Source organism: Sus scrofa, chromosome 15 (genome assembly GCF_000003025.6).
Source record: "Sus scrofa isolate TJ Tabasco breed Duroc chromosome 15, Sscrofa11.1, whole genome shotgun sequence".
NCBI lineage: Eukaryota > Metazoa > Chordata > Mammalia > Artiodactyla > Suidae > Sus > Sus scrofa.
Window position 1 is genome coordinate 78,618,901 of NC_010457.5, and position 22,805 is coordinate 78,641,705.

General features: G+C 36.5%; 1 protein-coding gene and 1 long non-coding RNA gene across 3 annotated transcripts in view; one reads left to right on the top strand and one right to left on the bottom strand.

The window, feature by feature from the left end:
- The window catches only part of PDK1 (pyruvate dehydrogenase kinase 1), a 42,565-nt gene that overhangs the window by 10,507 nt on the left and 9,253 nt on the right, over nucleotides 1-22,805 (top strand). For both annotated transcript variants that reach the window (XM_021074572.1, NM_001159608.1), the window contains 1 exon segment: nucleotides 1,654-1,752. In XM_021074572.1, coding sequence (XP_020930231.1) covers nucleotides 1,654-1,752 — 99 coding nt within the window.
- On the bottom strand, nucleotides 252-22,799 carry LOC106508120. The gene is made up of 2 exons (XR_002339104.1): nucleotides 21,900-22,799; nucleotides 252-680 (listed from the first exon to the last, which is right to left on the bottom strand). It is a non-coding gene; the product is annotated as an uncharacterized LOC106508120 (long non-coding RNA).

Sequence of the window (22,805 nt, forward strand, 5' to 3'; positions counted from 1 at the left end):
TTTCGTGTTCAGTGTCATGTCACATCACTGCAGATCAGCTTCTTGTCAACACTAATGGGCCCTTCAGTGTAGTGGTAAGCTCAGACCTGGCCGTCACAGAGACCTGGGATTGTGTTCCAGTTCTGCTACTTAATAATATGTGTGTGACCTTGGCGAGTCACTCAACCTTTATGAGCCTCAATTTCCTCCTCTGTAAAATGAGGATAATACTGTTCAGGTTATTACAAAGCTTGAGAGTAACATACTCCATGTTCAGTACAATGGCAGCACATTATAGGTGCTCAGTAAAGTTTTATTAACTTTGTTTTTACAAAACAAAATATTTAGAAGAATGATTCTCAACTGCCCATCCTTAAAGGACCACAGTCCCACTGTTATATGCTTTTTTTTTTTTTTTTTGAGAAAGTCATTTATATTGACTTATAGGACTTCTAGTATTATATTTGCTCTTTACAAAAATTTTGAAAACTAAATAAAATTTGCTAGTCATGTCGAGAGTACATTTTCTCTCATTAGCAGATCACAGATACTTGCCAGTCGACAGTAAAGTGAGTGATGAGGCGTGGTACAGCTTCCTGTGGCTGAAGTGACTGCCCCACATCAAGCCCATAGTCTTGCCCATTGTGGTTACCATGTCTTCAGCCAGCAGCAGGTGGAGGAGAGAAGAGGTGGCTTTCAGCCTCACAATGAAAAAGAAAAATACATTGCAACACAGAAGATCTGGCTCTTTTTCCGAAGAACATAGCTAATACTTTACAAAAATCTTCCTACCAAAGTGGTTAAATAAATAAAAGATTGGCACTTAAATGATTAAAAGTAATTTTTTCCCCTGAAATTTCAGTCCCATGATGATCTTGTTCCCCATGATGCTTAATAAAAGAAATAGTACCATATTATAGAATAGATTTTACATAATGTCAATAATAAAGGCTTCCTTTTGAAAGCTGAGCTTAAATGGCCTTTGGTAGAGATGACAGTCTCTTTCTCATGGGACTTAGTTCCAACTGGTGTGCCAACATGCCCGGGCCACACACTCTTATTTCCAAGTTCAGTCCTGTCTTGTGCCTTTTTAACTGTATCTAGTCTAGCAGTTTCTATTGCAATGCTGCATACATGTCAGATTATCACTTAGTGCTTATGATAAGTTGGCACTGTGTACCCTGTATCCTTTAGAAATTGCTCAAGATAGTTTTACAGTGTAAATATTCTGGTTTCAAACTAATGGTAAATTGGGTTCATTTCTGCATCGTAATAAGACTTGCTATCAATACTATCCAAAAAAAATTTTTTAAGCAATTTATAACAAAGTAGCTCTTAGAGACAAAACTGTTCAAAAATAAGATTTGCCCATTATCTACCAAGTTATAAAAATATTTGGATATAATTTTCTGCTTTAATGTAAACTAGTTAAAAGTTGAGATGTCTGGTTTTGGAAAATATGCAGAATTTAGTTGGGATCTTTATCTACCAAGACCTCCAAAACTGATTTTGGAAAGAAATTCTTTAAATATGGTTATGAGAATTATGATTCTTTAGCGTATTTCCATTGAGTTAAATTTTCAAAAAATTTCAAGTAGTGCATATGTAGTTGAAAATTATAATTAGTTTCTTTCTTTAAAGTTGTGTTTTTAATGTAACCTTAATATATTTCAGAATGCAATGAGAGCAACGATGGAGCACCACGCTGACAAAGGGGTTTACCCGCCTATTCAAGTCCACGTCACACTGGGTAATGAGGATTTGACTGTGAAGGTAAATGCTGTTTGTGTTGTTTTTTTGTTTTTGTTTTTTAGGGCTGCGCCTGTGGCATATGGAAGTTCCCAGGCTAGGGGTCAAATCAGAGCTACAGCTGCTGGCCTACACCACAGCCACAGCCACAAGGGATTCGAGTTGCATCTTTGACTGACACCACAGCTCACAGCAGCGCTGGATCTTTAACCCATTGAGCAAGGCCTGGGATCCCACTCGCATCCTCATGAATCCTAGTCAAGTTCGTTAAGCGCTGAGCCACAAAGGGAACTCCCTGTGGTTTTTTTTAATGGCTGTATAGGCATGCACATACTTTCTTGAGGACATAACTTATTCTTAGGAGAAAGAAATCCTGTTCCTAATAGAAAATAATCACATTGCTTCATTTGTCTGGCAGGTTATAGAATTTTCCCTTGAGTCTGTTTCTATTCTGGTCCCTTGTCCAGCCGATTGAAGTTGAAATAAATCCTGGAGACATGTTCTAGCAGAATCATAGATGTCCACTTTAATATTTACTTTGCTAAGTAAAGTCTAAAATATTTGGGTATTTTCAGTATTGTATAAATAGTATGTAATCTTTGCTTTTTAGACTGCTGTCATTTTATTTTTTTGGGTTGTTTTGATTTTTTGGTTATTATGAATAATACCATTTATATACAAGTCTGTATTTGAACATCAGTTTTTAGTTCTCTTATGTGTATACCTCTGAGTTGAATTGCTTATAGGTAACTTTGTTTAATTTTTGAGGAGCTGCCAAACTCTTTTTGGTGACAGTACCATTTTTCATTTCCATCAACAATGAATGAAGATTCTAGTTTTTCCACATCCTTACCAAACTTGTTATTTGATCGTAGCCATTCTGATGGGTGTGATACCTCATTGTATATCTTTGAAAAATTGTCCATTAAGATCCTAGGTTTAGTTTTTAAATGGGTTGTCTTTTTATTGTTGAGTTATAAGAGTTCTATTTGTTTTCTATTGTAGATACTAGTCCTTGATGAGATACATGATTTGCCAGTGTTCTCCCATTCTGTGGCTTATTTTTCACTTTCTTGATAGTATCCTTTAAAACACAAAGGTTTTGATTTTGATGAATTCCAGTTACTTATTTTTTTTTCTTTTATTGCTTGTGCTTTTCGGTGTCACATCTAAGAAACCATTACCTAATCCAAAATCTCAAAAATGTAGGCCTGTGTTTCTACGAATTTTATAGTTATAGTTATTATATTTAGGTCTTTGATAAATTGTGAATTAATTTTTATAAATGGTTTAAAGTAGGGATCCAGTTTCATTCTTTTGCATGTAGATATACAGTTGTCCCAGTACCATTTGTGAGAAGACTATTCTTTCTCCATTGTCACCTCTTCCAAAAATTAATTGCTTATAAATACACATGTTTATTTCTGGATTCTCAACTCTGTTCCCCTGGTCTATATGTCTCTCCTTAAGCACATCTTTGTTGTCAATATTGAAATTGGTAGATGTGAGTTCTCCAACTCTGTTCTTTTTCAAGGTTGTTTTGGCTATTGTAGGTTCCTTGCATTTTCATAAAAATTTTAGTATCAGCATGTCAATTTTTGTAAAAAAAAAAAAACCCACCAGCTTGAATTTTGATGGGGTTCATGTTCAATGTTTAGCTCAATTAAGTCTTCCAGTTCATGAACAACTGGATGTCTTTATACTTATTTAGGTCTTCTTTAATTTCTTTCAATAATGTTTTTGATTTTCAGTGTATAAGTCTTAGACTTACTAAGTTTATTCCTAAGTATTTCACCCTTTTGAGGGCTATCATAAATGGAACTGTTTTCTTAATTTCATTTTTGGATTGTATATTATATAGGAATATAATTGACTTGTGCATATTGATCTTGTATCGTGCTACTTTGCCAAACTCATTTATTAGTTCTCATAATGTTTTTGTGAACTACTTAGGATTTTCTATACACAAGCTCATATCATCTACAATTAGAGATAATTATATTTCTTCCTTTATAATCTGGATTTTTTTTCCCTTGCATAGTTGGTGTGGTTAGAACCTCCAGTACAATGTTGAGAAGTGGTGTCCTTGTGTTTTTCCTGATCTTTTGTTCATTTCTGTTGAGCCACAACAGGAACTCCTGTATCCCATAAATTTTTTTATGTCACGTTTTTGTTTTCATTCGTCTCAAAGTATTTTCTAATTTCCTCATGATTTCTTCTTTAACTCATTATTTAGGAGTATGTTGTTTAATTTCCATATATTAATTCTTCACATTTTGTGTTGTATATTGATTTCCAGTTGTATCCCATTGTGGCCAGAAATAAAGTTTGTATGATTTTAGTCCTTTTACATTTACTGAGACTGTTTTATGGCCTAACATAGTTTATCCTGGAGAATGTCCCATGTGTACTTGAGAAAAAAATGTGCATTCTGTTGTTGTTGGATGTAGTGTTCTATATATAGCTGTTGGGCCTAGTTGGTTTAGTGTTGTTAAAATCTACTCCCTCCGCACCCCCCTCCCCCACCAAAAAAAAAAAAAAGAAAAAAGAAAAATCTTCTGCCTACGTGTTGATCTTCTGTCTACTTGTGATACTCATTGAAAAGTGGGATATTGACATTTCCAACTAATAGTGTCGAATTGTCTACTTCTCCCTTCAAATTCTGTCAATTTTTGCTTCATATATTTTAGAATTCAGTTTTTATATGTTTATAGTTTTTTTTATCTTCTTCATATATTGACCTTTTATCATTGTAAAGTGTCCTTCTTTGTCTCTATGTAACAGTTTTTGTCTTAAAGTGTATTTTGTCTGAAATGAGTATAATCATCCCAACTCTTGGTTTCTGTTTTTATGGTGTATTTTTTTCCAAAATTTTACTTTCAGCCTATTTGTGTCTTTGAATCGAAAGTGTCTCTTATGAACTGCATGTAGTTTGATCATGTTTTTGTGTGATTTTTATTTAAAAATTTTTTTATTATAGTTGATTTACAATGTTGTGCCTATTTCTGCTGTACAGCAAAGTGACCCAGTCATACATATTTATACATTTATCAATTCTGCCAAGGTCCACCTTTTAATTGGCAAGTTCAAGACAGTTACATTTAATATTACTGTTAATGTAGAATTTGTTTGCCATTTTGTCATTTGTTTTCTATATATCTTATGTCTTTTTTGATCCTTTATTTCACCATTACTGCTGCCTTTTTTGTTGTTAAAATGATAATTCCTAGTATATCATTTTAATTTCCTTCTTTTTAATTTTTTAATATGTTTTTTGAGTTATTTTTTTAGTGGTTGTTTTGGGATTACAATTAACATCTTTAATTATATCAGTCTAGTTCAGATTAATACATACTTCATTTCAGTAGTATACAGACATTGATCCTATATATAATCTGTTCCCTCCTGCTTACCATCCTGTGTATTGTTATTGTCATTTAATATGCATCTTTATACATTGGATGCCCATCTCTATAGATTTATAGTTACAGTCCTCTGTAATTGTCTTTTAAATAACATAGGAGAGAAAAGTTATGAACAAAGATACACTTAAACTCTCTTTTATGTTTACCTATGTGGTTACTTTTCCTGGTGCTCTTTATTTATTCAAATGGGTTTGGTCCCATATTCTTTCATTTCCGGCTGAAGGATTCCTTTTAGTATTTCATGTTATGTGAGGTCTACCAATGACAAACTCTCAGTTTTTGCTTATTTAAGAATGTCTCAATTTATCCTTCATTTTTGAGGGATAATTTTGCTGGCTGTGGAATTCTGATTGATGGTCTTTTTCTTTCAATAACGTATTGTCTTTGAATACATTAATTCTCTTGCCTTTTGGTTTTGTGGTTTCTGATGAGAAACCAGCTGTTAATTTTGCTAGGATCTTTTGTATGTGATGAGTCACTTTTCTTGCTACTTTAAGATTTTGTCCTCTTGGCTTTGGACAGTTCGATTATGATCTGTCCAGGTGTGGACTGTTTGATTTTATTATCTTGGAGTTTAAAGAGCTTCATCTTTTTCATCAAAATTGGGAAGTTTCAGCTCTCATTTCTTCAAATATTCTTTGTGTCCCTTTCTCTCTTTCCTCCTGGAATTCCCATATGTGCATGTTGGTACACTTGATGGAGTCCCACAGGTCTTTGATGCTTTGTTCATTTGTTTCTCAGACTAGGCAATTTCAGGTGACTTGTTTTCATCATTGCTGGTTTTTTCTTATATGTGTTTACATCTGCTGTTGAACCTTTCTAATGAAATTTTTGTTTCAGTTATTGTACTTCTCAACTCTAGAATTTCTATCTAGTTATCTCATATAATTTCTGTGCTTTTTATGCTGTTTATTTATTGATGTCATCCTTATACTTTAGTTCTTTAGAAATGGTTTCCTTTTAATTCTCTGGACATATTTAAAATAGCTGATTTAAAGTCTTTGTTTTTAGTGACCATGAGTTTCCTTAGGTATAGTCTCTACTGATTCCTTTTTTACCCTGTGTATGAACCATACTTTCCTCTTTTACTGTACAGCTAATAATGTCTCTTGAAAATCAGATATTTGAAATAATGTAATGCAACAACTCTGAAGATCAAATATTTCCCTGCTCCCTAAAGTTGATCATTGTTTGTTTAGTAACTAATTACTAATGACCTAAAGTTAGTCATTGTTTGTTTACTGACTAAACCAATTCTGTAAAGTCTGTCTTCTTTGTTGTGCATGCTTTTTGCTTAGTACTCAACTAAAGTTTGGATTGAAATTTCCTTAAATGCTTTCTCCCAGTCTTTGTCAAGGTAGTCTTGCATATTGAGGCATACCTTTGGGTTCTTAGCCAGGCAGTTGATAACTCTGACTTAATCTTCAGGTTCTCCTTATACAGAACCTCAAGGCCGGTCAGAGGTGAAAGCTTAGGACTCTCCTGTGTCTTTCCTGAACATAGCCTTGGACATGAATATGACCTTTTAGACTCCCAGGATATATCTGAGCTTTTCTAAACCCCTATGGACATCTTTTCCCTTCGCTTTTCCTATGAAGCTTTTTTGGGTAGCCTATTGTTTGTCTTAACTGTCATACACTGCCTCAGGCAGCCCTTAGATGAATCACTTACCTCTAATTGTTTTTGACAGGTGCTTCTGAGGATTGGGAATGGGTGCATGAAAAACTTTTTGCACTGGGGAGCTCCGAATCAGGCCAGAGAGACAGTCTTCCCAGTGGCTGCCAGGCTCCTGGTTTCACTCTGATTATGAGTTGAGAGTGGGGATGGGAAGTGGGAATAAGCCAAGTTAAAATACCATAAAACTCATCGTCGTCATCTTCTTTCTCTTTTTTTTTTTCTTTTTTAAGGCCACACCTGTGGCATATAGAAGTCCCCAGGCTAGGGGTCAAATCAGAGCTGTAGTTGCTGGCCTACACCACAGCTCACAGCAATGCTAGATCCTTAGCTCACTGAGTGAGGCTAAGGAACCCATGTCCTCATGGATACTAGTCAGGTTGGTTACCACTGAGCCCCTGATGGGAACTCCTTGTTGTTTTTCTTGAGTAAATGCTCCCCAAATTACTGCAAGCCTTGGTTAATTTCCAGAGTTCCAACAATTTTTGCCTTTTTGCTTTGACACTTTGATGGAGGGCTTTTTGCAGCTCCTTTCTCCACTGTTTTTGCTGACATCACTGCTGCTATTCCTTTTGAGAAGATTTATGCTTATTCCAATTTCTGTTCCTTTGTTTTAAATAACAGGTTTTTATTATTTTTTTTAACTGAGGTTTTTAAAAATATCTTTAGCTCTGTTCTTAAATTTTACAGTGATGTGACTTGATGTTGGCCTTTTCATACCTATTTAACTGGGCCCTTTAGAATTTCCATTGTTTCTTTGATACTTTCTTCTTTATTGTTTCTCTTTTGTCTTTCCTTTTTTTTTTTTTTTCCTTATGGCTGCATCCAAGGCATATGGGATTGAATCTGAGCCTTAGCTGCAGACATAGCAACAACGGATCTCTTCAACTCAACTCACTGCACCACACCAGGGAATGAACTCATGCCTTGCAGCAACCTGAGCTACTGCAATCAGATTCTTAACCCATTGTCCCATAGCAGGAACTCCTACTATTTCTCTTTTTGATAGTCATATTTGGAAAATGCTGGGCTTCATGAAATGACCCTGTTTTTTTCTTATCTCGTTTATAACTTTAACTTTCCATTCTATTCTGCGATTTCCTTGACTTTGTTTTTTTTAATTCAATGAATTATTTATAATTGTACAACCATCATCACAACCTAATATTAGAACATTTCCATCCTGAACACCCAGTCTTCCCTCCCTGACAACCTGTCCCCTTTGATAATCATAAGTTTTTCAAAGTCTCTGAGTCCATTTCATTCTGCAAATAAGTTGTTTGTATCCATTTTTTTAGAATCCACATGTAAGTGATAGCATGTGATGTTTGTGTCTCACTAACTGCACTTAGCATGATAATTTCTAGGTCCATCCATGTTGTTGCAAATGCCATTATTTCATTCTTTTTTATGGCTGAGTAATATTCCATTGTATATATGTTACGACATTTTCTTTATTCACTTCTCTGGGGATGGACATTTAGATTGCTTACATGTCTTGGCTATTGCATATAGTGCTGCAGTGAACATTAGGGTATGTGGATCTTTTTGAGTCATGATTTTCTCTGGATAGATGCCCAGGAGCGGGATTGCTGGATCAAATGGTAATTCTATTTTTGTTTTGTTTTGTTTTTGTCTTTTCTAGGGCCGCTCCTGCAGCATATGGAGGTTCCCAGGCTAGGGTCCAATCAGAGCTATAGCTGCCAGCCTACGCCAGAGCCACAGCAACACCAGATCTGAGCCGCATCTGCAACCTACACCACAGCTCATGGCAACGCCGGATCTGTAACCCACTGAGCGAGGCCAGGGATCGAACCCGCAACCTCATGGTTCCTAATCAGATTCGTTAACCACTGTGCCATGATGGGAACTCCCTATTTTTTGTTTTTTGATGAATGTCCATACTGTTTTCCATTGTGGTTGCACCAATTTATATTCCAACCAACAGTGTAGGAGAGTTCCCTTTTCTCCACATCCTCTCCAACATTTATTGTTTGTAGACTTTTTGATAATGGCCATTCTGGCTGATATTAGATGGTACCTCATAATAGCTTTGGTTTGCCTTTCTCTAATAATTAGTGATGTTGAGCATCTTTTCATGTGTTTTTTTTTTTTTTTTTTTTTCGCCATCTGTATGTCCTCTTTGGAGAAATGATCTTCTAAATGATCAGTTTAGATCTTCTGCCCATTTTTTGATGGGGTTGTTTGTTTGTTTGTTTGTTTTTGATATTGAGCTGCAGGAGGTATTTATATATTTTGGAGATAATCCATTGTCAGTCACTTCATTTGCAAATATTTTCTCCCATTCTTGGGGTTGTCTTTTCATTTTGTTTAGTGTTTCCTTTGCTGTGCAAAAACTTTTAAGTTTAATTAGGTCCCATTTGTTTATTTTCGTTTTTATTGTCATTACTCTAGGAGGTGGATCTGAGAAGATATTGCTGTGGTTTATGTCGGAGAATGTTCAGTCTGTATTTTCCTCTAAGAGTTTTATAGTATCCAGTCTTATATTTAGGTCGTTAATCCATTTTGAGTTTGTTTTTGTGTATGGTGTTAGAGAGTATTCTAATTTTATTCTTTTACACATAACCATCCAGTTTTCCCAGCACCATTTATTGAAGGGACTGTCTTTTCTCCATTATATGTTCTTGCCTCCTTTGTCATAGATTTGTTGACCATAGGTGTGCGAGTTTAATTCTGGGCTTTCTGTTCTGTTCCATTGATCTATATTTCTGTTTTTGTGATAGTACCATACTATTTGGACTATACTACAAAGCTCAAGTCATCAAAAGTCAGGGAGCATGATTCTTCCAGCTCCATTTTTCTTTCTCAGGATTGCTTTTGTGCTTCTCAACAAACTTTAACATATTTTGTTCTAGTTCTGTGAAAAATGCCATTGGTAATTTGACAGGGGTTGCATTAAATCTGTAGATTGCTTTGGATAGTATAGTCATTTTGATAATATTGATTCTTCCAATCCAAGAGCATGGTATATCTTTCCATCTATTTGTTTCATCTTTGATTTCTTTCATCAGTGTCTTATATTTTTCAGAGTACAGTTCTTTTGTAGGTAGATTTACTCCTAGATATTTTTTTTTTTGATGCGATGGTAAATGGGATTGTTCCCCTAATTTCTCTTTCTGATATTTCATTATTAGTATATAGAAATGCGGTTGATTTCTGTGTGTTAGTTTTGTATCCTGCAACTTTACCAGATTCATTGATGAGCTCTAATAGTTTCCTGGTAGCATCTTTAGGATTTTCTAGGTATAGTATCATGTCATCTGCAAACAGTGATAGTTTTACTTCTTCCTTTTATTTCTTTGTCTTTTCTGATTACCATGGCTAGAATTTCCAAAACTATGTTGAATAGAAGTGGCATGAGTGGACATCCTTGTCTTGTTCCTGATCTGTGTGGGAATTCTTTCAGCTTTTCGCCACTGAGAATGTTAGCTGTGGGTTTGTCATATAAGGCCTTTATTATGTTGAGGTAGGTTACCTGTATGCCCACTTTCTGGAGGTTTTTTTTTTTTATCAGAAATGGGTACTTCTTGAATATTGTCAAAAGTTTTTTTCTGCATCCATTGAGAGGATCATATAGTTTTTATTCTTTAGTTTGTTAATATGGTGTATCACACTGATCAATTGCGGATATTGAAAAATCCTTGCATCCCTGGGATAAATCCCACTTTTGCGGGGGGCAGGGGTTAGGGCTGTACCTGCAGCATATGGACGTTCCCAGGTTAGGAGTTGAATTGGAGCTGAACTGCTGACTTGTGCCACAGCCACAGCAATGCAGGATCTGAGCCACATCTGCGACGTAACGCCAGATATTTAACTCACTGAGCAAGGCCAGGGATCAAACTCTCATCATCATGGATACTGGTTGGGTTCATAACCAGCTGAGCCATGACAGGAACTCCTGGGATAAATCCCACTTGATCATGGCATATGATCCTTTATGTATTGCTCGATTCAGTTTGCTAGTATTTTGTTGAGGATTTTTGCATCTATGTTCATCAGGGATAATGACCTTAATTTTCTCTTTTTGTGCTTTGTCTGGTTTTGGTATCTGGGTGATAGTGGCCTCATAGAATGAGTTTGGGAGTGTTCCTGCCTCTGCAGTTTTTGGGAAGGAATAGTTTCAGAATGGTATGATTTTAACTCTTCTCCAATTGTTTTTTTTCTTGTTGTTGTTTTTTCTTTTCTTTTTTTAGGGCTGTTCCTGCAGCATATGGAGGTTCCCAGGCTAGGAGTCAAATCTGAGCTATACTTGCTGGCCTATACCACAGCCACAGCAACAGAGGATCCTTAACCCACTGAGCAAGGCCAGAGATCAGACCTGCAACCTCATGGTTACTAGTCAGATTTGTTTCCACTGCACCATAATGGGAACTCCTCTTCTCTACATTTTTGATAGAATTTGCCTGTGTGCTGTAAAATTTGGTTGTGATGATTGTTGTACACATATAAATGTAATAAAATCCATTAAGTAATAACAAAATAGTAACCTACAGTAATTACAGATTATAGTTGGTAATTAAAAAGCACTCAAAATATTAAAAAAAAAAAAACAATTTGCCTGTGAAGCCATCTGGTCTGAGACTTTTTAAATCACACTTTTTAATTTTAGTGCTTCTGATTGGTCCATTCATTTTTTTCTATTTCATCTTGGTTTCATTTTGGAAGTTTGTACTTTTCTAAGAATTTGTCCATTTCTTCTAGGCTGTCCATTTTATTGCCATATAGTTGCTTGTAGTAGTCTCTTATGATCCCTAGTATTTCTGTGATGTGCGTTGTACCTTCTCATTTTTCATTTATAATTTTATTGGTTTGAAGCCTCTCTCTTTTTTTCTTGATGAGTCTGGCCAAGGATTTATTAATTTTGTTGATCTTTTCAGAGAACCAGCTGTTAGCTTAATTGATCTTTTCTATGGTTTTCTTTGTTTCTATTTCATTTTTTTGATCTTCATGTTTTCTTTCCTTTTACTAACTTTGTGTTTTGTCTGTTCTTCTTTAGTTGCTTTAGTTGTAAAGTTAGGTTGTTTATTTGAGATTTTTCTTATTTCCTGAGGTAGGCTTGTATTAATATAAACTTCCCTCTTAAAACGGTTTTTGCTGAATCCCATAGGTTTTGGATTGTTGTATCTTTTTTTTTGTTTGTTTTTTGTTTTTTGCTTTTTTTTTTAGGGCCATGCCCACAGCACATGGAGGTTCCCAGGCTAGGGGTCTAATTGGAGGTACAGCTGCCAGCCTACACCATAGCCACAGCAATACCGCATCTGAGCCACATCTGCGACCTACACCACAGGTCACAGCAGTGCTGGATCCTTAACCCACTGAGCAAGGCCAGGGATCAAACCCGCAACCCCATGGTTCCTAGTTGGATTTGCTTCTGCTGTGCTACAACGGGAACTCTGGATCACTGTGTCTTTGTTGTCACTTGCTTCCAGGTGTTTTTTTAATTTCCTCTTTGATTTCTTCAGTGATCCATTGGTTTGGTAGCACTTGTTTAGTCTCCACATGGTTGTTTTTTGCAGCTTTTTTTCTTGTTGATTTACAGTCTCATAGTGTTGTGGTCAGAAAAGATGCTTAATATGATTTCAATTTTCTTAAATTTACCAAGGCTTGATTTTTGGCCCAGAATGTGATCTTTCCTTGAGAATGTTGAGTATGTGCTTGAGAAGAATGTGTATTCTGCTGCTTTCCAATGGAATGTTTTATAAATATCTGTTGAGTCAGTGTGGTCTGATTCATCATTTAAGGCCTGTGTTTCCTTGTTGATTTTCAGTCTAGATGATCTGTCCATTGCTGTAAGTGGAGTATTAAAGTCTCCCGATATTATTGTGTTATTGTTGATTTCTCCTTTTAAGGCTGTTAGTAGTTGTCTTATATATTGAGATGATCCTATGTTGGATGCGTATATATTTACAATTATTATATCTTCTTCTTGGATTGATCCTTAATTGATCATTCAGTAATGTCCTTCTTTGTCTTTATTCTTTAAGGTCTATTTTGTCTGATATGAGTATTGCTACTCCAGCTTTCTTTTGGTTTCTGTTTGCCTGGAATATTTTCTTCCATCCTCTCACTTTCAGTTGGTATGTATTCCTAGAACTGAAGTGGGTCTCTTGAAGACAGCAATATACATGGGTCCTGCTTTTGTATCTGTTCAGCCAGTCCGTGTCTTTCGGTGGGAGCATTTAGTCCATTTACATTTAAGGTAATTATTGATATATATGGTCTTATTGCCATTTTGTTAACTGTTTTGGATTTGTTTTTGTTGATCTTTTTTCCTCCCTTCTTTTGTTCTCTTGTGTTTTGATGACTATCTTTAGCGTTGTGTTTGGATTGCTTTTTCTTATTTGTGTGTGTATCGTAAATTTTTGGTTTGCAGTTACCATGAAATTTAGATATAGGAGTTTGTATATATACAAGATTGTTTTAAGTTTCTGGTCTCTTAATTTCAAATGCATCTCCTGTATCCTGCATTTGTACCCTGCTCTTCTCATGATTTCTGGGTTTGGTAGCATATTTATGTGTAGATGAGTTCCTACCTTTATTATATATATGCCTTTACCAGTGAGCCTTATCATTTGTAATTTTCTTGGTTTTAGTTGTGGGCTTTTCCACCTAGAAAAGTTCCTGTTTAAAAAAGTTTTAAAAGTTCCTTTAAAACAAAAAGTATTTGTTTTAAGCCTGTTTAGTGGTGCTGAATTGTCTTAGCTTTTGCTTGTCTGTAAAGCTTTCGATTTCTCCTTCAAATCTGAATGAGAGCCTTGCTGGGTAGAGTAATCGTGGTTGGAGGTTTTTTCTCTTTCATCACTTTAAGTATATTGTGGTACTCCCTCTGGCCTGCAGAGTTCCTGCTGAAAAATCAGTTCAATAATCTTATTGGGTTTTCCTTGTATATTATTTGTTTCTTTTTCCTGGCTGCTTTCAATATTTTCTCTTTGTCTTTAATTTTGGTCAGTTTGACTGATATGCGTCTCAGGGTGTTCCTCCTTGGTTTTATTTTACATGGTACTCGTTGTGCTTCCTGGATTTGAGTGAGTGATTCCTCTCCCATGTTAGGGAAGTTTTCAGCTATTACCTCTTCAGATATTTGCTCTGTTCCTTTCTCTCTTCTCCTTCTGCCATCCCTGTAACTTGGATGTTGATGCGTTTAAAGTTATCCCAGAGTTCTCTTAGATTGTCTTCATAACTTTGCAATCTTTTTTCACTTTTCTGTTCCATGTTAGTGATTCTCACGAGTCTGTCTTCCACCTTGCTTACTTGTTTTTCTGCCTCTTGTATTCTGCTGTTGGTTCCTTCTAGTGAGGGTTTTTTTTGTTTTTAAGTTTTTTCAGTGATTGTATTTTGCATCTCTGCATGCTTAATCTTTAAATCTTATAGTGTTTCTTGTAATTTATCAATCTTTGCCTCCAGTTTATTTCCAAGATCTTGAATCATCTTTACTATCACTAGTCTAAAGTCTTTTTCATGGAGGTTGCTAGTCTCCAGATCTCTTAGCTATTTTTCTGGGTTTTTTTCTTGTTGCTTTCTCTGGGTCATAATTCTCTGCCTTTTCATTTTGTGTAGATTTTTTGTGTGGTCACTTTGTTGTAGGCAGTAGGGTTGTAGCTTCTCTTGCTTCCTATGTCTGCCTGCTTATGGCTGAAGTTGGTACAGGGACTAGGGACTGGTGCCTGCTCACTGGCAGGCAGAGCTGATTCTTATCCTGTAGTGGGTGGGGCTTTGTCTCTGGGTGTGATTAGAGGTGGCTGTGTGCTTCCCACGTCTTTAGGCAGCCTATTTGCTGGTGGGCAGGTATGTGTTCCCACTGTGTTTATTGTTTGTCCTGGGGCCTCTCAGCCCTGATGGGTGGTGCCAGATTTTTCCAAAATGGCCACCTCCAGGGGAGTTCATGCCAATGATTATTTCCGAGGCCTCTGCCTCCCATGTCCTTCCCCCACAGTTGCCTCTGTTTTCTCAGGAAATCCTCTAAGGCCTCCAGGTAGGTTTGATCCAGATTCTTATGGAGTCTCTGCTCTGGGATGCAGTGCACATGAAAGCCTGTGTGTGCCCTTCAAGAGTAGAGTCTCTGTTTCTGCAGTCCTGTGGAGCTCCTGCACACAAGCCCTGCTGGCCTTCAATGCCAGATGCTCCTGGGATTCCTTCTCCCAAGACCAGGCCCTCAGGCATGGGAACCTGACGTGAGACTTGGAACTCTCATTCCTTTGGGCAAGCCTTTCCAGTCTGTGGTTGCCCACTCAGCGGGTATGGGATTGCGTATATCACATAGGCACCCCTCTTAGCATCTCGGTATGGCTTCTTTGTCGTTTGGTATAGGATATCTTTTTTCATAGTTTCCACTCTATTTTGTTGATGGTTGTTCAGGAGTTGGTTGTGATTTTGTTTTCATGAGAGAAGGTGAGCCCTAGTCCTTTTCCTCTAACCATCTTAATCCCATCTTTCTGAGATTTCCTTGATTTTGAATTCCCAGTTCTTCTATTGAATTTTTATCTCCATCACCCTATTATAAATTTCTGGGAACATTATTCCTTTTCTATAGTATTCTATTCTGGCTTTACCTTCTTTTATCACTCTGAGGATAGTAATATTCGGTGTTTTTTTTTTAAAGTTAATATGCCTCAGCTCTCTGTACTGTTTCCTCTGATTTTTTTTTTCTATTTATCCCTTTTGGCTATTCATGTAAAAGAATGAGGCACAAATAAACATATGGCAAGAATCATCTGTTGCCTGAAAAACGAATGTGAAGGTGTCACTTTTTTCCAGCCCAGATGCTAATGTGTGTCTATTTTTTGGTTAGTTATATGTCAACTACTTGCCTGCTAAGGTCTTCTTTTTTAAATTTTATTAGAGTATAGTCGATTTACAATGTTGTATTAGTTTCAGGTGTACAGTAAAGTGAATCAGTTGTACATATATACATTTTTTTCTCATATAGGTTATTACAGAACACTGAGTAGAACTTCCTGTGCTATATACAGTAGGTCCTTGTTAGTTATCTCATATATAGTAGTGTGTATGCAATGATCCCATCCTCCCCACAACAGTTTTTGCTTTGGTAACCCTGTTTGATTTTGAAATCTATTGTTTCATAAATGAGTTATTTTGTATCATTTTTATTAGATTCCACATGTAAGTGATATCGTATGGTATTTGTCCTCCTCTGTCTCACTTACTTCACTTATTATGATAAACTCTAGTTGCATCCATGTTGCTGCAAATGGCCTTATTTCAGTCTTATCTGTGGGTGAGTAATATTCCATTGTGTATATGTACCACATCTTCTTTATCCATTCCTCTGTCAGTGGACATTTAGGTTGCTTCCATGTGTTGGCTATTGTAAATAGTGGAGCAGTGAACATTGGGGTGCACATATCTTTTCAAAATATGGTTTTCTCCAGATGTATGCCCAGGAGTGAGATTTCCGGGTCATATGGTAGTTCTATATTTAGTTTTTTAAGGAACCTCCATACTGTTTTCCATAGTGATTGTACCAGCTTACATTCCCAGCAACAGTGTAGGAGGGATCCCTTTTCTCCACACCCGCTCCAGCACTTATTGTTTATAGACTTTTTGATGATAGTCATTCTGACTGGAGTGAGGTGATACCTCATTTTAGTTTTGATTTGCATTTCTCTAATAATTAGTGATGTTGAACATCTTTTCATGTGCTTTTTTTGGCCATCTGTCTGTCTTTGGAGAAATGTCTATTTAGATCTTCTGCCCTTTTTTTTTCTTTTTAGGGCCGCACCCACGGCATATGGAGGTTCCCAGGCTAGGGATCTAATTGGAGCTGTAGCCGCCGGCCTATGCCAGAGCCACAGCAACTCCAGATCTTTAACCCACTAAGTGAGGCCAGGGATCAAACCCACAACCTCATGGTTCCCAGTAGGATTCGTTTCTGCTGAGCCAAGATGGGAACTCATCTTCTGCCCTTTTTTTTTTTTTTTTTTTTTTTTGATGGGGTTGCTTGTTTTTCTGATACTGAGCTGCATGAGCTGTTTGTATATTTTGGAGATTAATCCCTTGTCGGTTGCTTTGTTTGCAAAGATTTTCTCCCATTCTAAAGTGAGTTGTCTTCAGTTTTTTTAAAAGGGTTTTCTTTGTTGTGCAGGAGCTTTGAAGTTTAATTAGGTCCCAATTTATTTATTTGCTTTAATTTTCATTATTCTTTTAAGGTTTATTTGATTCAAAATAAGTCCCACATGGCTCTGCTTTAGGGCTTCAGTTGTGCTGCAGCATGGTCTTTCTCACACCCTTTTCTACTTCTGTTTCATGTGCTTTAGCATGCTGGTCTGCAGCTGCTTACCCCTACTTGTATTTATCCATCACTGCATGGATCACAGTTCACTGAGCTCTTAGACATTCAGCAGACTCATTCTGTGCTGGTGGACAGGCTTTCCTTAGGGAGTCTCTCTCTGCTGTAAAGAAAGGCTCATGATAGCCCAGCAGTTCCACTCTAGGTATATAATCTCAAAGGACTGAAAACAGGTATTTAAGGAAAAACTTAGACATGAATGTTCATAACAACATTATTCACAATAGCCAAAAGCTAGGAACAACCCAGGTTTTTATCAGCTGATGACTAGATCAACAAAATGTGATATGTCCATACAGTAGAATATTATTTAGCCATAAAAGAAATGAGGTATTGGTATATGCTGCAACTGGATGCTACAACATTGAACACAATATGCTAAGTGAAAGAAACTAATTGCAAAAGGCCACATATGATGCCATTTATATGAAATGTCCACAATAGACAAATACGTAGGGGCAAGAGATAGATGAGTGGTTGCTTAGGGGAGTAATCAATAAAGAGTCCAGGAGGTCCGACTAGCATCCATGGGGACATGAGTTTGATTCCTAACTTTGCTCAGTGGATTGGGGATCTGGTGTGGCCATGAGCTGTGGTGTAGGTTGTAAATGTAGCTTGAATTCCACGTTGCTTTGGCTGTGGTGTAGGCCAGTGGCTGTAGGTCCGATTTGACCCTTAGCCTCGGAACCTCCATGTGCCACGGGTACAGCTCTAAAAAGACAAAAAGTAAAAAAAAAAAAAAAAAAAAGAGTCCAAGATTTTTTGCAGTAGTGAAAATACTCTAAAATTGACCATGGTGGTGGTTGTACATACCTGTGAGTATAGACATACCTCGTTTTATAGTACTTTGTGGATATTGCATTTTTTTTGAATATTGAAGGCTCATGGGCTGTTATATTTGCTAGAATGGTCAGGAATCTTTGATATTACTATTACAATTTTTGGTGTATTTTTCAGTTAATGTCTGTACTTTACACAATGCTATCACTCTTAATAGATGAAAGTATACATGTACATATAACTTTTATAGGCACTAAGAAACCAAAAAATTCAAGTGACTCACTTTTTTGCTGTATTTTCTTTACTCTGGTGTCTGGAACTGAACTCAGTCTGTCTCTGAGGTATGCCTGTATATTAAAAACCATTGAGTTGTATACTTTAAATTGGTGAATTTATGCTATGTGAATTATATTTCAGTAAAGCTATTTTAAAAAAAGGCTCAGAAATGTTAAACAGACTGTTCCAGAAGCTTCTATAAAAACCCTTCCCTGTATTAGGCTCTGCCTCCTCACATCTACATCCATGACTGCATCTACTCTAGTTAGCATTTTACATGTTAAGAGCTTGCTTTAATTTTCTTCAGTAGTTTTCATCCTCATCACTTACTTTAGACTTTCAGGATCAAGGCCTGTTTTTGTTTCCCCCATTCTTTTAGCTTGTTCAAATTATTGAGTTTTAACTTTTATCCCTCTGTTAAGAATCTTTTTTTGTTTGTTTGTTTGTTTGTTTTTTTTGTTTTTGTTTTTTTGCCATTTCTTGGGCCGCTCCTGCAGCATATGGAGGTTCCCGGGCCAGGGGTCGAATCGGAGCTGTAGCTGCCAGCCTACGCCAGAGCCACAGCAACGCAGGATCTGAGCCGCGTCTGCAACCTACGCCACAGCTCACGGCAACGCCGGAACCTTGACCCACTGAGCAAGGGCAGGGATCGAACCCTCAACCTCACGGTTCCTAGTCGGATTCGTTAACCACTGCGCCACGACGGGAACTCCAAGAATCTTTTTTATTACATTTATAGTTTTACAACAATCACCACAAACCAATTTTATAGCATTTCCATCCCAAACCCCCAGCCCATCAACCTGTCTCCTTTGGAAACCATAAGTTTTTCAAAGTCTGTGAGTCACTATCTGTTCTGCAAAGAAGTTCATTGTTTCCTTTTTTTAGATTCCATTTGTAAGTGATAGCATATAATGTTGGTGTCTCACTGTCTGACTAACTTCACTCAGCATGATAATTTCTGGGTTCATCCATGTTGCCGCAAATGCTGTTATTTCTTTCCTTTTAATGGCTGAGCAATATTCCATTGTGTATATGTACCACATCTTCTTTATCTACTCCAGTGTCGATGGGCATTTAGGTTGTTTGCATATCTTGGCTATTGTATGGAGTGCTACAATGAACATTGGAGTACATGTATCTTTTCAAGTCATGGTTTTCTTTGGTAGTTGCCCAGGAATGGGATTGCTGGATCATATGGTAATTCTGTTTTTGGTTTTCTGAGGAATCTCCATACTGTTTTCCATAGTGGTTGCACCGATTTACATTTCCAGTAACAGTGTAATAGGGTTCCCTTTTCTCTACATCCTCTCCAACATTTATTGGTTGTAGACTTTTTTGGGGGGGAGGGGTTACCTTTACTTTTATTGAGTTTTTATTTCTATAGTTCTGTTTTTCATTTTTATATAATTTTTATTTTTTTCAATATAGCTGGTTTACAGTGTTCTGTCAATTTTCTACTGTACAGCATGGTGACCCAGTTACATATACTGGTATAGATTCTTTTTTCTCACATTATCATGCTCCATCATAAGTGACTAGACGTAGTTCCCAGTGCTATACAGTTGTAGACTTTCTGATTACAGCCATCTGGCTGGTGTAAGGTGGTACCTCATAGTAGTTTTGATTTGCATTTGTCTAATAATTAGTGTTGTTGAACATCTTTTCATGTGTTTTTTTGCCATCCGTATGGCTTCTTTGGAGAATTGTCTATTTAGATCTTCTGCCCATTTTTTGATGAGGTTGTTTGTTTTTTTGGTATTGAGCTGCAGGAGGTGTTTATAAATTTTGGAGATTAATCCCTTGTCAGTCACTTCATTTGCAAATATTTTCTCCCTTTCTGTGGGTTGTCTTTTCGTTTTGTTTAGAGGTTCCTTTGCTGTGCAGAAACTTTGAAGTTTAATTAGGTCTGACTTTTTATTGTCTCTGTTAGAATCTTGTGAAGGAATTGTTTTTTTTTTTTTCTGTCTTACAAGTATAGCTGCTCTTTCAGATTTGGTGTTTTGTCTATATTCATTAAATAACTTAAGTGTTATAGCCCCATGTCTTTTAAATTAAACTTTAAATGTCTTGGTTCATTTTCTGTTGGTGATTTTACAAACCTGACCTTGAAAGAACTGTTGAATAAGAAATTTCAGGAGCTCTGGGTGAGTTCAGGGTTAGTAAATTTCCTGCCTTCAGAGCTGTCATCAAGTTAGTAGTGGTTCATTTCCCTTGGACCTGAAAATCCACATATATTATCACAGGGAGCCCAGTGTCATGGGAAACAGGATGTTGGGGACGGCAGCTTTCAGTTAGATGACATTGAGATGCAGTGAGGAGAAAGCTTTAAAAATAATTGGCAAAATTCTCTTCTTCAAACTTTCTATTGCTGTTACTCCATATCACCCGTCTCTTTCATAATCTTTTTCTTTTTCCTTGACATAGGCTTATGTTGTGATGATTCTAAGTTTTTTTTTCCCAAGTAATGTTAGTCAGGAATTTTGTGTTTCATTTCCACATCTCTGAATTTATTTGTCATCAGAGTGTCATTCTTGTCTTAAATATATACAGAGGAAACATCTGTCTCTTTCTCTCATTATTCCCTCCTTCCCTTTTCCCAAAGAACTCAAATTCTCTAATATAATATCTGCTACAGTCCTCTAGCTTGACCATTGTAAAAATATACTGGTTCTAGTTTATTTTGGTTTTGGCTATAAAGCAGAAGAAGTTTCTTTATCCATTTTTAACTGTGTTCCTATGGCCTAGATTACTCCTTCACCTCTGGCGAGATGACATTTCTCAGGGGCACCTCTGGCCTTTCTGTTCCACTGTCTGCTTTTATCAGACCAGCCTGGGGCTAGAAATCACTTCGTGTTTCAGACCTGCTGGACTGCTGTGGTCTTTCTGGCCAAAAGGTTAAGGAAAACCAGGAAATATTTATTGAAGTGTACCTTTTTTTAATCTTATTATCTATTCTAATATGTTGTTTCTTTGATATTTATAGTGCTGTACTTCTGACTCATGTGACCAGTGAATGTGCAGCAGAGCATTAAATTAAAGGATGAATAATTAACAAATGATGAAGCTCAGAAACTATCCAGAGCAAGCCCTTTATTCATCTTACTAAAATAAATCTCTTCACACGGCTTTGAATTCATAGCCAAAAACAATTTCCAAGCATAATGCTACATATAAGTTCTTAATAAGGCCCTTGTATATTTTCATACTAGAATTATCTCATTAGTAGATGTACAAGAGGAAAGTGTTCAGATGTTTTTTCAGAGCAGATTTTTACCTTAAAAATTAATAGCTCTGAATTTTCATTGTGAAAGTTATATATAATAATTTTTAGAAACTATGTAAAAACCTCAACTATAAGCCGTTCAAACTATTGACTTTTTAATATATGTTCAGTACTGTTTTTATCTATATACATATGTTAAAAGCAGGTTTGTTTGTATATGACAACCATGTTAATATTATAGATAGAATCAATTTAGATTTTGTGACAAAGGAAAATGGCTATAGATTGTAAGCTAAGCTGTTATAATAGGAAAATAAGTCCCTGTTAAACGAAGGAAGACATGATGAAGACAATCTAAATAAATCACTAAACTCAGTGTACTGTGTGATTTGAGGTGACATAATGACATAGACAGGAGAGTGATGTAAGAACAATGTAAAGACCCATGGACCTTATAACTCACCAGAAAGTTGTCCAGGAGGCTATGCTCTGAACTGACTTGTAGATGAGACTCTAAAACACAATGAAATGGTTCTGTTTTGTCCTACCTGAAAAAGGAAAGTTACACTGTTTTTCCATAATAGAGGTAATTGTGAAAAAAATTGAGAAAACTAAAAACCCAAAAGAAGGCAGTCATAAAGCCATTGACAATAAAATAGTATTTCATTACAGACTTTATAATTTTTATAGAACTAGATTGTTATAAATGCTTCTCTATATCTTATCGAAATTTTTTTTAATTAAAAAATCTTTTTTTCTCCATATCTTTTTGCTACTTAATATTTTGTGAACATCTCTTGTCAATCTAGTTTTGCGTGCTCTTTAATGGCGACGTAGTATTCTCTTTCACACCGTATGTTAGTTTACTTAAATAGCCTGCTATTTAGGTGATTTTAGCTGTTTAGTTTTAGCTGTTGCACATAGTGCTGTGATGGATTTTCTCATACATACCCTGCATACTTTGATTATTTTCTCAGGATAAACCTTGTTGGGTCACAGGGTGCACGCATTTTTAATCTGGTTGCCAAACCGCCTGCCAGAAAGGAATTACGGATTTATTGTCACAGCCAAGATAGGCTTCGCTTAGGCCCCGTTGTGCGCTGAACGGCATTAGTGTGATCACAGTCATGTCACAAAGCTACAGCACTGAATTTATGTTACAGTGGAGTTCATTAGGTCTTAGAATGCTACATACTAAAGGCATGAAGGTCCAGCACTGCGGGAAAGGTTTCCCATTCGCAACTTGGATTGCTTGGTATTCGTTTTGAAAAGCAGAGCTCTTCAGCCAGCAGTTAACTGGGACATCGTGTGCGTTGGTATTTTGCTGTGCCTGGGCCTCGGTCATGGGTTTGATCCTTTCTCACCTTAG